The sequence below is a fragment of the Chaetodon trifascialis genome, chromosome 2, assembly GCF_039877785.1.
Source record: "Chaetodon trifascialis isolate fChaTrf1 chromosome 2, fChaTrf1.hap1, whole genome shotgun sequence".
In the NCBI taxonomy this organism is placed as follows: domain Eukaryota; kingdom Metazoa; phylum Chordata; class Actinopteri; order Chaetodontiformes; family Chaetodontidae; genus Chaetodon; species Chaetodon trifascialis.
Genome location: NC_092057.1, coordinates 24,401,614 through 24,417,600, shown reverse-complemented (window position 1 = coordinate 24,417,600; position 15,987 = coordinate 24,401,614). Strand labels below are relative to the sequence as shown.

The 15,987-nt window shown below is 43.9% G+C and overlaps 1 protein-coding gene across 1 annotated transcript in view; it reads right to left on the bottom strand.

Annotated features, from left to right (window-relative positions):
• Window positions 1–6,689: 6,689 nt before the first annotated feature.
• maml3 (mastermind-like transcriptional coactivator 3) overlaps window positions 6,690–15,987 on the bottom strand; it is a 105,828-nt gene continuing 96,530 nt past the window's right edge. The window contains exons 4-6 of the mRNA XM_070988594.1: window positions 11,316–11,582; window positions 9,553–9,631; window positions 6,690–7,969 (exon numbers count right to left, since the gene is read on the bottom strand). Coding sequence (XP_070844695.1) covers window positions 6,873–7,969; window positions 9,553–9,631; window positions 11,316–11,582 — 1,443 coding nt within the window. The 3' untranslated portion in view covers window positions 6,690–6,872. The remainder of the gene's footprint in view (window positions 7,970–9,552; window positions 9,632–11,315; window positions 11,583–15,987) is intronic.

Below are 15,987 nucleotides of genomic sequence, written 5' to 3'. Positions count from 1 at the left end.
TGTCGTGTCCTTCATCCTCCCTCTTCCTCTCGTTTTTCTCTGTCCTAGGTGGCGTCGCTACTGAACATGAGTAATGATGTTGTCATCTCTGTTAGTCTCCATTTATCAATGTCAGCTGAGAAGCAGGAGTGTGGTGGATATTTGTGTGTGTGTATGTGTGGTGCTGCTGGGTGGGGGTAGAGATTCAAAGAGAAATGAGGCAGCCAGGGAGAGGGAAAAGGAAAGATGTAGCTGCAATATCAGGAGAAAAGGTAGAGGAAGGGGGCCACGATGAAGAGGAGAGATGAAGAAAAGGGGCGTGGCCAGCAGAGGATGAGGAGGAGTGAGTTTGAGAGGGGCGGATGGTGGAAAAGATGAATTACAACATAAAGGTCCAGGCCCTGCATGTGATCTGTCTGTCTGTCTGCTGACAACACCAAGGAGCCCATGATTCATCGCCACTGTTTTTGCCAGACAGAATTAAGGCTCTTCTCTTTAACATATGCAAGTCTAATTATGCAAATCAGGTCTGTTAGACAAAACATTACAGCAGCAGTTAGTCAGTCTGGTTTTAGGCGCTACATGGATGTGTATGCATTTGTCTCAGTCAGTCTTGCGACTCTGAAATGAAATAAAATAACTGCTTGTTGGCTAGGCGGGTGAGTATTGATGTTGTTGTGTAATCGCAGACATCGTGTCACTGTGTATGGGGCCCAGAAATGTAAAATATCCACTGACCAATTGATCGAATAAATGAACTTAAAAGTTCTTCTCTATTTTCCCCACACATTTCCTTTTCATCACCACGTTTCAAATTCCCTTGTGCATATATGTTGATGATATGGGCCTGTCAAAGCGTGTCCTATATTTATGAGTGCATTTGCGTAAGATCAGTGGAGACTGGAGAGGCTACGTGTGGCTAGCTATCTCGATAACATCGGTGGTTAAAGCACAAGCTGTTTCAGCTAGCTACACATGTAAATTATCTTTCCTCAGTGCAGACATTGTTAAACAAATCAAATCAAATCAAATTTATAGATATAGCACATTAAATAGTGCACAGGCTCAATGTGCTTCACATACAACAAATGTGAATAAAAAAACAGAACAAGAATACATATTAAATACATATATAAAGGAAAATGTCCATTAACATACCCACCCACACATACCCAAAGAGAGACAGACAGAGGGATGGAGGCGCTGGCTAGCCATAGGTCTGAGAGAACAGGCAGATCTTAAGCTTACATTAAAAAGACGACACTGTTGAGGTACAACTTGTATCATCAGGTACCTAATTTTAGAGAGTGGGCCCATACTAACTGAATGCACCTTCACCAGATTTACTTCTGATTATTAGTCCAGTTCGGAGACCAGTGATGATCTGAGGGTTCTGCAGGGTTAAGCAGTGAGCAGGTCAGAGATGTATTTTGGAGACAGACAGTTAAGTGATTTGAAGACAGTGAGCAGTATTTTAATATCGATTGTGTATTTCATTGGAAGTCAGCGAAGTGATTTAAGTATAGGAGCAATATGTTCAGCTTTTTGGCTGCAACATTTTGAATGGAAAATACAGTAGTGTATCATCAGCATATATAGTGTGGTTCTGTATGATGGAACCAAGTGGCATCATATATGATTGAACAGTAAAGGGGCCTCGAATTGAGTCTTGTGGGACCCAACAGACAATGTTAAAACTGTCTGATATTGTCTATTAAGCAGGAATAGAGCAAATTAATGACACAGCTGTACAGGCCAGATGAGTTTTCTTGTCTGCTGAGTAAAATGCTGTGCTCAGCAGTGTCAAAGGCTGCAGTCAGGTCTGTAATGTTAAAATAAAGGTCCGGACTGTCGGATTTAGGTGTATCTGTTGGCAGAACATATGACATATAATAGTCAGTCATGTTTTCATTAGTGTATATTTAGCTGAAAACAAGAATCTTTGTGTTTTCATTACCTTAAAATGAGCTCTTTATAAACAGAGACTGTTAGACCTGCCAGTACATAAACTGCTCATGGATGTGGTCACCGATGGAACAACTCTTTGAATTATGTTATAACAAGACTGCTACTGACTGCTGCTTTGCTTTTGTTTTGAAATTGTCCATGGTTCAATCATTCATTGCTCATGCTTAGGTCATGGCAGGCTACATTTATTTTATTTTATGAAAGAAGGAAAGCAGAAGAACTTTAAGTTAAAAACATTTTATATGAATAAAAAAAAATGGCGTACACAATAATTTATTAATAAAGGGCATTTTTTCTAGTAGATATTGTATTGTGTCCTTAACATCGGGGTATTATTGTACTGTGAGTTTTTGATATTGTTACATCCCCATTGACCACTGTTAAGAGAATTGTTTCCATGCTGTGGTCAGTGCTGAAGCTGGATTGATACACATCACACTGATGGTGGACTGATCTGTAACTATGCACCAGTGAACTGGCAGCTCAGTCTTCTGCCCTTCAGTCTTCCAGCAGGCTGTCTTCAGCACTGCCGTTCAGGATACCTTTTTGTTTTTTATGGTGTGATGACATGATGGCAGGTTAGGGGGCATCATGTTAGTATACTTACTGATAAACAGACTATTGCATTTTCATAGATAAAACGCTTATTTGTGATTCTGGCTGCATTGTGCTGTGCTTAGGGACCAGGTCATATGAAAGAATATGCAGGAGTGGTGTGAGATTGCAATCTAAAAATGGAGAAAGGATGTAACCGTTATATTCAGACCCTTTGAGATAACCTGGTCAAACGTGTGGCCATTTTTTGTGAGTAAGCCCTGTTGTGAGAATTGAAGTGACAGTTCAGTAAATTGTTTTGTATCTGGATTATTTGGGTTATGTGGATGTTGCAGTTCCCTGAGATGACAATGCAGCCACAACACTGAAATGTTGGATAGCAGCTCACTAAATTCTTCAATGAAGCCATGTTTGAGTTTAGGAGGGTGATACAGTGTAACTAATAGTGTAGGTGTTACAGATTTGCAAACAACAACAACATATTCAGAAGATGAGGAGATTCAAAAAGAGATATTCCTAAATCTTAAATGATCAGCACCTCCACCAGCCCTCCTGCTGCATTTTGAGCAGTGCATATAGTTGACATATCAACTCTTTATTCCTGGTCTCATTCAGTCAGGTCTGAGTGAGCATTAATACAGTCATGATTGTTGGTACACAATATGTCATTAACAGTGAAAGCTTTGCTGGATAACAATATGACATTCAGCAGTGCCAGCTTTAAACTGCTAGTAGCAGCAGCAAAGGCTGGATATGACTTAGTAGGTGTAATATGAACAGGTTCCTCAAAGTGAGCACTGTCATTGCAGACTGAGCAAGTCCAGTTAGTTCACAGATGCCCGACCTCTGTCTTTATATCTTCATCTTCATCTGCATCTTCAAGAGCTTGCCTTGTCTGGACAACAGAAATAAATCTACAAAATGTGAAAGATGTGAAGTTGTTGAAGTTGAACAAGTTTAATGTATTTTCTTATCTTCTCAAAGTAATCTGAAATTCTTCAAGCACTGTTAGCTAACTAGTGTTTGCTTGCTGAGTTTTTGATTCACATTTTTGTCGTATAGGTCTGTTTTTGACTGGTCTGATAACCTTTTTGGTGCTCCATACTTGTGGTCTAATAACGACATTAACAAAGGGACCCAACGAACAGCAAACTTTCATTTAATATGATCAGCGAGAACATTCTCTCTTTATTGTATCTTTTTGAAAAACAAACAAAAAAAGTCTTTTGTAATTCTCTTTTGTTAACATTTCAGAATTCTGTACAGGATAAAAAGAAATAAGCACTGCTTAAGACCAGAGTCAAATCTCAAACTAGAAAAAACAAATGAAAAAAATTCCAAAAAGAGAGGAGGTTTACAATACAAATTAGTAGTAAGACATTGTCTGAAGTGCAATGGCATAGCTCAGATGGGTTAAACGTGAAACCAAAAAACTTCAAAATAAAAATACTTCTCTATTTTCCAACAAACAGTAAATTCTTTACAGAGACTGTATTATCTGATGTATTTCAACCTGTAAAAACATATTTACAAATAGCCATTATCTTTTATATACTTTTTCTCATAATCACATATATGTCAGCACCAGTAAAAAAAAAAAAAAAAAAAAAAAAAAAAAATCAAATAAAATAAAACAAAGAACATCAACAACAACAATTTTTGTTAAAATGTTGTCTACAGACTTGGTCCCGGGTACATAATGATATTTGGAGGAAGCTTCCTTTCTCTTCCTGAAGGGGTTTCAAACCATATCATGAACCCTCACTTTGAAGAAGACAGAAAGGTCACAAAGGCTGTGATGTTAACACTGACTTGGAAATGTTTCTCTACCTTCCTGCGTCCAGTTACGAGCGGTAGACCTCAGGTGTTTTCCCACACACTGCCTCCATTTCACCAGTCCAGCACTCAGAGTTTTGATTTGAGCCTGCCTGCAGTGCTGGAGAGGTATTAAAGTTTTGGAAGCATGAGCAGTGGAGCCCTTGAAGCAGCCAGTGCTCCACTGCATTTCCTGCACAAGGAAGGCGTAAACAATCCAAGAGTTTATCGAGACACTGACACAGGGTTTTCATGTATTTGACCATCTCCCCCTGATAAACCTGGGGGATGCTACAACCCTAAACATCTGTCTGCCGTTGACCTTCAGACTCCACACAGTGAGATCGAGGACTTCTCTTCCCCAAACAAGACAAAATCTAAGTACAGAACCTCATTCATGGGTGCTGCCACGTGCAGCACCGCTTACAGGACGATGGGCATGGTGGTTAAAGTTTGTATTTAAAGGGTTGGATTATACAACATCAACAACCATGAGAACAAATGCGTTGATGGCGAGGAGTTAGTTTACAGAGAAGAAGGCTTTTTGGTTTGTTGATTACAGCATCATCCTCCAAACTTTGACTCTAATGAGCTAAATACAAAGTAATGCACGTACAAACACGCTTTCATTCATCTTTTAACCAAGATTACAGAACAGTTAGAGAAGTAAGGTGTTACCAACAACTACTGTATTAAAACCTATTCGACACATATTTATTACTCAACCATTAGGGCAAAAGAGTGGACAGCTTGTTGATGATGAGTGAAAGCCATGAGGCCTGGAGGAAAGCCTACAGTTCACTAGTAAGCTCAGAGAAGGGGAGACACTGACTTCAGTGGAAGCACTGATTGTTTTGATGCTAAATGGCGCTAACCGTCACCCTTTAGGCCCAATCAGCTGTCTGAAGTATAAAACAAACTCAAGGCTTAGAAGTGGTTCATGTTCCTAGTAAAGCGCTGGAAGGGGACAACTCATATTTCTTCACAGTAGTGTTACAGTATAGCACAGTTACGTTCTAGTTTGGAGCAAGGGTGATATTAGCTGCGGTACAAGAAAAGCCACAATGTAAAGCAGGGCTACGGTGATTGACAGCTAGCTGTGTCACAATGGAAGGGAAGGCTGTGCTGCGACGGGAGGACAAACAGATTTTCAAAAGACAACACAAACTAAAAGAAGACTAATTTGAACTTTTTTTCCTTTTAATCGACAAAAAACACCAACCAGCATCATTGTTAGAGTTGAAACATGGCAACAAACAAAACAATGTGGGTGGGCTTTCAATGAGCTTTTTGTTTTTTTCTTAAAAAGAAGTCACTTGTGGTGCTTGAATACATTCAGTGCCCAGCGACTGTTTTGCTTTGTGTCAGCCTGATGCATGTGATGTGGTTTGTGTCACACAGGCAGAAGGTTTAATGTAATATTAGCTCTGTTAGCTGCCTCTCACACATCCACTCATCCTCCCGGGCTGATAATTGTTTGTCTGTTTGTTTGTGGGTTTGTGTGTGTGTGTGTGTGTGTGTGTGTGTGTGTGTGTGTGTGTGTGTGTGTGTGTGTGTGTGTGCATGAGCTTTTGAGTCCTATGCTTGCTTTAGCTGCCTATTCTCTTCCCCCTTTCTCTGCTTTTCACTCTCTGCTTCCCTCCGCATGCATACCTGTCATCCACGGCTACGCACAGGAAATGAAACCCCCCTAAAAACGCCTCCCAGGTCGGTTACCTTGCAAAAGCACTAGAGGGCAGAGTGTGCTTATGTGGCACAATAGAGGAACATCATTTGTTCTGTTATGATGTTCACAATTTAAACACAGAAAGGAGTGTTGAGAGGGAGGAAGGAGTCTCTGGAGAGAGGGTGGGAAAGACGGGAGGAGAGAGGGAAGGAGGATGAGAGAGAGAGAGAGATCAAGTGAAGAGAACAAAGTGAGAGAGCACGAGGGAGACAGATTTGTGTGTGCGTGTGTGCGCGTGTGTGAGTGTGTATGGGGGCACAACTCTAAGAAAGGAAATGGAAGCGCTGAGAGTGCTTTCTACTCCCTTCAGCTCCTCACATAGTTGAGAGATCTGAAGCACTGAGCTGGGTGGCACAAACACACAAACACAAATAAATTGCTGTCTTGAGAACAAGTCTTCCTTCCCCTTCATCAGTCTGCGGTGTTCAATCAGCCCCTGCTGAAGCTCGGGCTCAAAGCGCTGCTGTGTAAACGGGGCTCGCTTTCAAACACTGGAACTTGACAAAAATTCACTCCTTGGAGAAAAAAAGGAAACTAATGAAACACACCTTTTAATCTCTATGTTGGTTTTTCATTAATATGCACGAGACATAATGATCGTTCTCTCCATTTCTCACACACACACACACACACACACACACACACACACACACACACTCAGACAAAAAACACAAGAACTCATTTATAACCTTGCTCATGTTTTACAAAACAAAAACATGCCAGTTCACATCATGTCATCCTTTTTGTTTTACTTTCTCAGGTTTTAACATTTGTCCTGCTTTAATGTTTAGTTCATCCAGTAAAAACTCTTCTCCAGTTTCCCCGTTGGCTATTGGCTCGGGAAAAACTCCTCCATCCAACCATCACTTGAGTCCAGCTCCGCCCCTGAGCCATCGCCCAGTCCGAAAGCTCCTCCCCCTGAGGGCCCGCCCCCATAACCATAGGATGACATGTCCTGATTGGCTGTCCTCTGGTAGCCCGGTGGCTGACCTCCAACCCCGACTCCCCCTGGTCCGTAGGGTCCACCCCCTCCTCCCCCTGCCCCTAGTCCAGGCCCCCCAGGGCCTGGCCCGAACCCTGCCATCCCAGACATCCCCTGGCCCATCACCCCCTGGTTCATCCCCTGGTTCATGACCATGGGCCGGGGCTGGTTGGTCCTGGGCTGACCGCCCATGTGAGGGCCCATCATTGGGCCGCCCATACCAGCCGCTGGGTTGCCCACTCTGGGGTCCATTCCCTGGCTCATCCCCTGGCCCTGAAAATGTTGCTTGGCCATGCGCGGGGGTTGACTTGGCTGCATCCCATAACCCTGGGCAGAGCTGAACCCCACCATTTCTCCCCCCCCTCCTCCTGTAGTCCTTCCGACTCCTCCCCCCATGGCCTGCAGACTCTGTCCTTGCTGCTGCGGCCAGCCGCCCGCTGCCATTCCCGCACCTCCTCCTCCTGCTCCCAGCATGCTTTGCAGTCTCTGTGCTTGGGCTTTGGCATTGGGAGGGCCTTTGAGGGGCTGCTGGGTCATGGAGTTCATTAACATCCCCTGTCCTCCATACCCTCCAGCTCCGCCAGCTCCAGGGCCTCCGGGCATCCCTCCAACCCCAGGACCTGCACCTGCCTGCCGGGGTGGCCCTCCGGCAGGGTTGTGCTGCGGTGGAAGACCCATGGAGGCTTGGACACTTTGGCTCTGGTGCTGCTGCTGGTGGATCATTTGGCTCATGGAGGGGTTGAGCCCGTACAGGGAACCCTGATTGGACCCCTGGTTGCCGTAGGGTAAGCCCATGTCAGTTTGGGGTCCTACTGATCCCCCCTGACCCTGAACAGAACTCATCTGGACCATCTGCTGCTGGTTCTGCTGCTGCTGTTGCAGGAGACGGGCGGCCCGAATGTTCTGGAGAGCCTGGCTCCTGGATGCCAGATCCTGAGGAGGACCTTGGAGAGAGGAATCAGAGCAGTTAAAACCAGAGAAGAGAGAAAATGGAGTTAGGAAAGAATTAGACAGGCATATGGAAACAGAAATCACAAAGGAGCTGGACTTCTGTAAAAGAGCTTTGGAGCCTGTATACTAGATCCATTTAAATCATTAAATGGCACATAAGAACAATCCAATAAGTCAGTGCTAAGGCAGAGATTTATGTTTCGTGACAACCTGTTTACTCCAGAAACGGATGCTTTCCTCCCAATTTACTTCAATTCCAACCGCACTAAGAGAAAACTAAACACGCTAAAGCTCCAGCACCTCACTTTCCCACTTTTCCTATTAAAGGCTCGGCAGTGGCAGAGCAGAGGAGGTCTGCTAGCGTGGAAATGGCTCTAAATCCTCTAATAAACCCACTTCTGACATCATTCCATTAATCCCTCACCTCACAGATCAGACTGTAACTGTAACTGAGGAGTCAGAACGAAGAGGATCACACACTCCAGGCTTGTAAGCAAGTAGGGAGTGAGCAGAGCTGGAGGTAATGTAACGTGACAAAATAGCTACATTTATTCTACACATCACTTCATGTAAATATAAATGAGTACAGTGAATATGATTACATTCTGATTGCAGGTGATGCTAGTGCACTCACTGCTTTCAAATCACTGAAAAGCTGCAGGATAGCTGAACTAAGAGGTATATTTCTAGGCCAGAGTTTCATGCTGAAGCCCCCTCTTCCTCTCCACATTATCTCCTAGACTTGCAGACAGACTCTCTGATGGCTATAAATGGCTTTCGACTTGACTCTCCTCCTCCCTCTCTGTGTATTTCTTCATCTCTCCATCCTCTCACCCACTCACCGCTCTCTCTTTCTTTCTCTTCCCAACCTCTCCTTCTACCTACCAGACCATCTACCTATTCTTCTTGTTACAATCCTCCACCCTCTCTCCCCCCGCTTCTCCCATTTCCCTCCTCTCATCCATCTCTCTGACTTCACCGGAACTCTGGGGGATCCAGGACAGACAAGTTGCCGTGGTAACAGGCAGAGCAGGAATATTCTATATTTTTTTTACGGAGAGAGCGAGAGAGAGAGGGAGAGAGAGAGAGAGAGAGAGAGAGAGAGAGAGAGAGAGAGAGAGAGCATCTGAGCGCCAACTGATGTATCTGACAGAGACAGACAGAGAGGACAAGGTTTGGTTTCAGGGTGATGTTCTGTCAGCGCTGCTGTTTGCATACATGTTCTTATGTGTTTGTGTGTCTATCTGTCTCTGAATATGGCAGAGAGTGAACTGTAAAATCTGTTGAATGTCTAAATGTCTTGGCACTCTATGATGTACACCATACTTGTTGAGGACCAAGAATGCATGTGTGATTATAAGCCTGTTTTGTGTAACCATCTGGATGATCAGCAAAGAAAGAGATTTACCAATCCATTTACTAATGTGGTCATCAATAAAATGCGGAAGAATCTAGGTCAGGTCTTACCTCGTCTATTAGAAAATCTATTGGGGTGGAGCCATTCTTTTGTCTTCACACACGTTACGTGTATTGTTGCACAAATGAAATGAAAGCATGCATCATTTGTGTGTCTCACCTTGGTACTGATTGACTTGAGGGTATGGATTCCTCTGGCCCTGGCCCATCTGTCTTGGGAGATGCTGCTGCTGTTGGAGCTACACACACACACACACACACACACACACACACACACACACACACACACACACACACACACACACACTTGTTAACGAATGTGTAACATACCTTCATATCAATTTCATAAATTCAAGATTTGGTATCATTTTGGGATGGAGACAAGAAAAAGGGTCTTAACAGTCGATCATAACAGATTTTCTTGACACAATTAAATAGTTAAAAAATTCACACTGAAGTCTCAGCTCCAAAGCTAGTATATAACGATAAAGCCACACCTTTCGTCACTACACTTTCACTGGGCAAACATATTTGCCTGATTTCTTATCATTAAATACTTGCATTGTGCCCAAGCCTTCTGTTCTTCATATTAGATGTATTGAGGATTCTTGCACCTTAACATTGTGTTGTGAGTGTGATAAACTTCCCAAAAACACACTATCAGAGACACAACTTCCCTGACAATATGAGTGACAATCGTGCATCAACAATACAGAGACCTACCTCAATGCTAATTCTGATAGCTGACCAATCATTGGAATCATTCATTTAATACAAATGCCACAGAACAGGTGAGACAGATGTTTTGGTACAGCAAAAGTGAGACAGATGTTTGATACAGCAGAGGTCAGACAACGTAGGTGAGACAGACGTTGTTGTAGAGCAGATTTGAGACAGATGTTTGGTACAGCAGAGACATGTTTGGTGCAATGGAGGTGAGAAAATGTTTGGTACAGTCGAGGCAGACAGATGTTTGGTATAGCAGACAGATGTTTACTACAGTAGACAGATGTTTAGTAGAGATTTTTGGTATAGTAGAGGTAAGTCAGATGTGTGCTTTCAGGTTTACATTAGACGGCATGGTGCTCTCGTAGACTAATAACACCATAACTAATCAGTGTTCAAATAACTAATCAAAGGCAAACCTGATACTCTATCAGAGCCATATCTGAGCTGCAGGTAAAGAAAACTAAGTGGAAAAACACAAGTCTGGTACTTGCAGCATAACAAGCAGCAGCTGAATGTGTGCCTGGAAAGCAGAGATGTTGCTCATTTAAATGGAGGTATGATATCCAGTTAAAAACATACACCAAACCCCAACAGGATGTGTTTCCTTCCAGACACCTATATTTGTGTGTCTGTGTGTGTTTTTGCAGATCCAATTAAAACCAACATAGTGGGTGGTGACTTCAGAGTTCAGAACTCTTTAACACTTGATTCTCTCACAGAGAGAGAAATAAAAAGAAAACACCACATTATCACAGCAGGCGGCATGGCAAAAACATACACATACACAGACGCACGCACACACACAGACACACACACATTACAGAGATGAAAAGGAAGTAGTGAAGAGGGGGCTGGTTGAGGGTAATTATACATGCAACCAGACAACAGTAAGGATGAGCTGCTCTTGTTAGAGCTGCAGACACAAACAAATACACAGGAATGTATGAACAATGTGCACATCCACACCCACACACCCACCCACCCACCCACACACACACACACACACACACACACACACACACACACACACACACACACACACACACACACACACACACACACACACACACACACACACACACACACACACACACACACTTTAATGCATGACAGATGAATCATACGTCCTCGCCATTTTCACCACACCATCACACTTGCTTTATGCTATAAGCACACTGCCTGATGCAAACTTACCTGTTCAGCCAGTAGCTGCTGCTGCTGCTGTTGCCTCTGCTCTCTGAAGAGCTGCTGTTTCTGCTGCTCCATCATGTGCATTTGCACCCTCTTCTCCTGCTCCATCACCATCATCTGTTTCATCATGGCTGCCTGCTGCTGGTTCCCCACGTAGCCTGGAGGTGGACCTGATCCCTGGTTGGGCCCCACCCCTGAGGCCACACCACCAGCAGGGTGAGGAGGTGGGATGGCGCCAGGCGGTCGTGACATTCCCACCACACCTTGTTCCTGTACAGACAAATAGGAGGGGACAACTGTTCAGATGGACTGTTGAGCAGTCGGTCAATTACTCATCAATGAGCGAATTAAAGGAATAGTTTGACATTTTGGGCAATACACCCATACAACTTCTTGCCAAGAGTTTGATGAGAAATGGATCCCAGTTGAGAAATAGCCTGAACATTAACTGCCCCATAAAAATGTGAATTGTCAATAAATTAGATATAACATGCTAGTTTTAGGTGTGCTGGGCAAATTCTGTTATCTTCAAACAAAACCATTTTCCTGTTTTCCCCCATTATATTTGTGCTAAGCTAAATGAATGAGAGCAGTGCTGTCATATTTACCATACGGATATGACAGTGGCATTTAGTTTGTCATTTAAGTCTAGGCAAGAGAGCAAATATGTGTATTTCATAATATGTTGGACTATTACTTTTCTAATGTTTGCATTTCTCAAAGGTTAAACCTAAAAACAAAATGGCTAAATTAGCGTTTCCACATGTATAAAAGCCATTCCAGTGAATGTCATACAATTACACCAGGTACAGGAGAATGCATATTCAATGCACTCCCAGTGTCTTCAGCATCTACAGTGACACCTTTGCCCTGTTTGTTTTGGACATAAAAGTGGAGTCAGCCATTATGTTGTATAATAGCTCACAAAGACACAGTCCATGTGTCTGTGAATGAGAGTGAAAAACCAGATAAAGACAGGACTGTTTCAAGATTCAGCTCGTCAGGCCACCCTGAGTCCTCCCAATGGGGCATTGGTTGGTCCTCGCTGCATACATTAGCTCCTCATTAGCATATAAAGAGCACTTCCTCCTCCACTCAGCCGTATGCTAATCTATAATAGGATGAAATGGCCTGTTCTGGCCAATGGGAGGGGAGCGTTTATAAATCTATTAAAGGTTAGACAGCTGAACGAGAGTGGACATCGTTTAGGCCGGCTGACAGTAAGAGAGGGGAAAGGCCTGAGAGGAGAGGAAAGAACGGCCAGTCGAGTGTTTGCACACATGAAAATGCAACAACACACAACCACCCACAGCCACACGGAGGAACAGACAGTGTACAACAAATCACATTTAACTGCAGGGCAAGAATGAAACAGCAAAAGCAGGATTACAGTAGCGCATCATAGCATTGGCAAGAGCCTGTAACACATCACTATACTCAATATGTTTTGAAAGAGCCAAAGCCTCATAATCCGTGCTGAGGCTCCGCTCTTCTTAGAAAGGAGTTAGGTGGAGATAAACCTCATATATTAGAGCACAAAAAACCCTGTGGAGCAAACAGAATCGGCTGCTTAAGACTGGCTCACCAGACAGCCAGACCAGACTGATCGATGTTCAGAGCTACGTGTCTCATCTCCGGTTGTTCCTACCGGATGGCAGCCGGGCAGTCAGACGATGTAAGAAAGGAGCAGAGAGGGGAGGGAGGCGTACTGTCAGGAAATGACCAACGGGTGGCAGTGGTGATCTTTAAGCACGAACTGTGTGTGTGTATGTGTGTCTGAGTCTCACAGGCCTCCTCTCAGCAGATGGCTCAATCATGACGGTTCTGATCTACGATCGCTCCCTCTCCCCCACTCACTCTACCTCTTTTCTTCCCTTCTCTCTAAACACCCCACCATCAAACTCCTTTCTCCACTCTTTCTCTGCTTTTCTCTCTTTCTCTCTGTAGACAGGGGGCCCTGAGTCATGTCCACACCATTGCCAGGAAGGAACGGAAGAGAGATGGATTTCAAAGGAGGGAGGAGAGGAAAAGAATTAAAGACTTTGGTGGAAATGGTATGTGTGTTACAGGGCAGAAGTGGCAGCAGCAGTTAGCAGAAGAAATGACAGAAAACTACAGTATGTATATGCTGTGTATAGTTAAATAAAGCAAATTAAAGAGAAAGACATGAGTGAAAGGATGAAAAAAGAGGTAATGAATTAGCAGTAGTATCGGTAGTATTTCAGTGTTATTAGTACTTTGCTGAGGCGTTGCTAATATACAACTAATTGAATGTCACGCCAGTGAAGCTTATTGAATAGAAAGCAGGTATCCTCTTCAGAATGAAAAAGAAAATTCAATTAATTGAAGGGGAGAGGAAAAAGAAAAAAAAAACGCGTGAGGAAAGACGACTGGCATAAGAGCAGAATGAGAAAGAAAAGATCGTGTTTGGGGAGAAAACAGAGGAAGTGATGGGAGGTGAGGAGCAAAGAGACGAGGAGTGAAAGGTGAGATAAAGGGGAAGAGAGGAGAGCAGGTACCCTGGCAACAGTTGCTGCGGCGAGGAGCAGATGGTGCTCGGAGGAGCAGTTATGGCCGCCGTGCCTGGTCACTCTCCACAACGCTGGATGGACCCGAACGAGTCACACATACAGTATACACAGTTATCCTACAGTTTTTCCTTTTCAGCCTCTTCTCTCTCTATTCATCAGAGCATCATCCATTCTGTCTGCCCTCTGTCCTAACTCATGCATGTTGTTGAATAATGTAACAAAGAGCACTGTCTGTCTGTCTGTTTTCTCCTTTAGCCCTGTCCATCCTGCTCCTTCTGTCTGTGCCTCTGTTTCTCTGTCCACTCCCCAGGCGCTCAATTCTGGCACATCGGACTGGCTCAAGTTAGTCCTTAAATTCTGTGCTGTTCGACGAAAAAGGGTCAGTGGCTAATGAGACTCAGTGGTTAGCTGCAAGCTACAGGAGGAACAGAGAAGCTGGAGTTTGAAACTGCAACAGCTACTGTAAGATGCAGATTAGATCACTTTGTGGCAGGAAAGACAGGGCAGAAGAGAAGAAATGGAGGCTGAAATGAAAGGTTGAGAGGTGAATGTATCACAGGTTGTTCTGCAGGATGTCCGTTTGTTTGTTTGTGTGTGTGTGTGTGTGTGTGTGTGTGTGTGTGTGTGTGTGTGTGTGTGTGTGTGTGTGTGTGTGGTGCGTGTGTGTGGTGGAGGCTGTCTGCTTTATTGGGTTAGGAAGCATGGACAGCCCAGGTGATTACATTACACGTAAAGTGAGCGGAAATGTGTGTACGTGCATGTGTGAGACAGTGGCAGAGAGGTAGTGAGAAAGACTGTCCATTTCATTCCTATATCTCATGGAACAGAAATACTGTATGTGTCCACTGTCCTCACTGTGCGCGTGTGTGTGTGTTTAAAGGTGTATCTGCTTACACTGTGATGGTCACACACTCCCCAGTCAGGATGAAATCACCTGCTCTCATGGTGACCACACAGCAGTGAGATTAAAGGCTGCATTTGCAAAAACCAGAGAAACACAGACAGACAACTACAGCTCTACATAATGCCTTACAGTTCATGCATAAAGACATTAAGCGAAGCACAACTGCACAATATGTGTGTAAACGTGCGCACGCACACACACACGCACGCACACAGGAGCGGCGCCTGGCAGCAGAGTGCTGGGTGTCTGTGTGCTCTCCAGAGTGGCTCACATCTGTCACCCACTTGTGTAAGAGAAGGAAGGGGGGGGGGGGAGCAGGAGCAGTGAAAGAGAGGGATCGGAGAGTCAGGGCTGGATGGACGAGAAGATGCCTCATTGGATTCTTACACAGACTACGGCTGTAATCAGACTGAGAAAGTGAACAGGAAGTGCATCTCAGTGGCAGCGCAGGAGCAACAGGGGATGCTGCAGTGGTCGATGGTTTGTTGAGCGAGTTGAAGCCATGCTTCTGAGATTAGGGTACCCAGCTTGAAGGTCACAGGCTTGATCTCATTCACAGCCAGCGCTCATCAATGTCTGAATGTCCTTGAGCTTCACACTGGTTGACCTTGCACTCTGACCCTGCTGGTGATGTCTGACAAGCATAGAAATATGCAAATCAGAAAAGCTGTGAAAGACGCTGGTGGTAATATGACTGGATGCCTCACAGAAAGTGTCTGCTGCATTGTGCTGGATTTGCAGCATTGTCCATTTTCAAGGGCTCCAGCCTGAATACAGGTATTGGTGAATGTAGAATGAATTGAAGGCGGAATATAAAGGCTGTCGTACTTGTATTTGTCAGTGCAGGCAGTTTAGAAAAATGTTCCTCTACAGTAAACAGTACAGTATTTATCATAAATAATATATACGCAATCTACAGACCCAAACTTTACAATATATATCAGCCACCATACATAAAGGCATAATTTAATAATTAAAGTTTATGACATTTCTAAAAAGTGCCATGATCCTGTCAGAAAAATGACATTGTTTGCTCCTATAAAAAGAATAGAATATCATATAGACGAAGTACAATGTCTGCATATGTGACTGTGAGGTACAACACAATCAAGATACACGAGATGAAATAAATGAAAATGTTCATGTTTTGAAAATGGGAAAACTGGACTGACTCCAACCATATTTTATCTTGTTCTTTATTTCCTGCCACATCCACCCTTACGATTGGGATTCGGCTGGC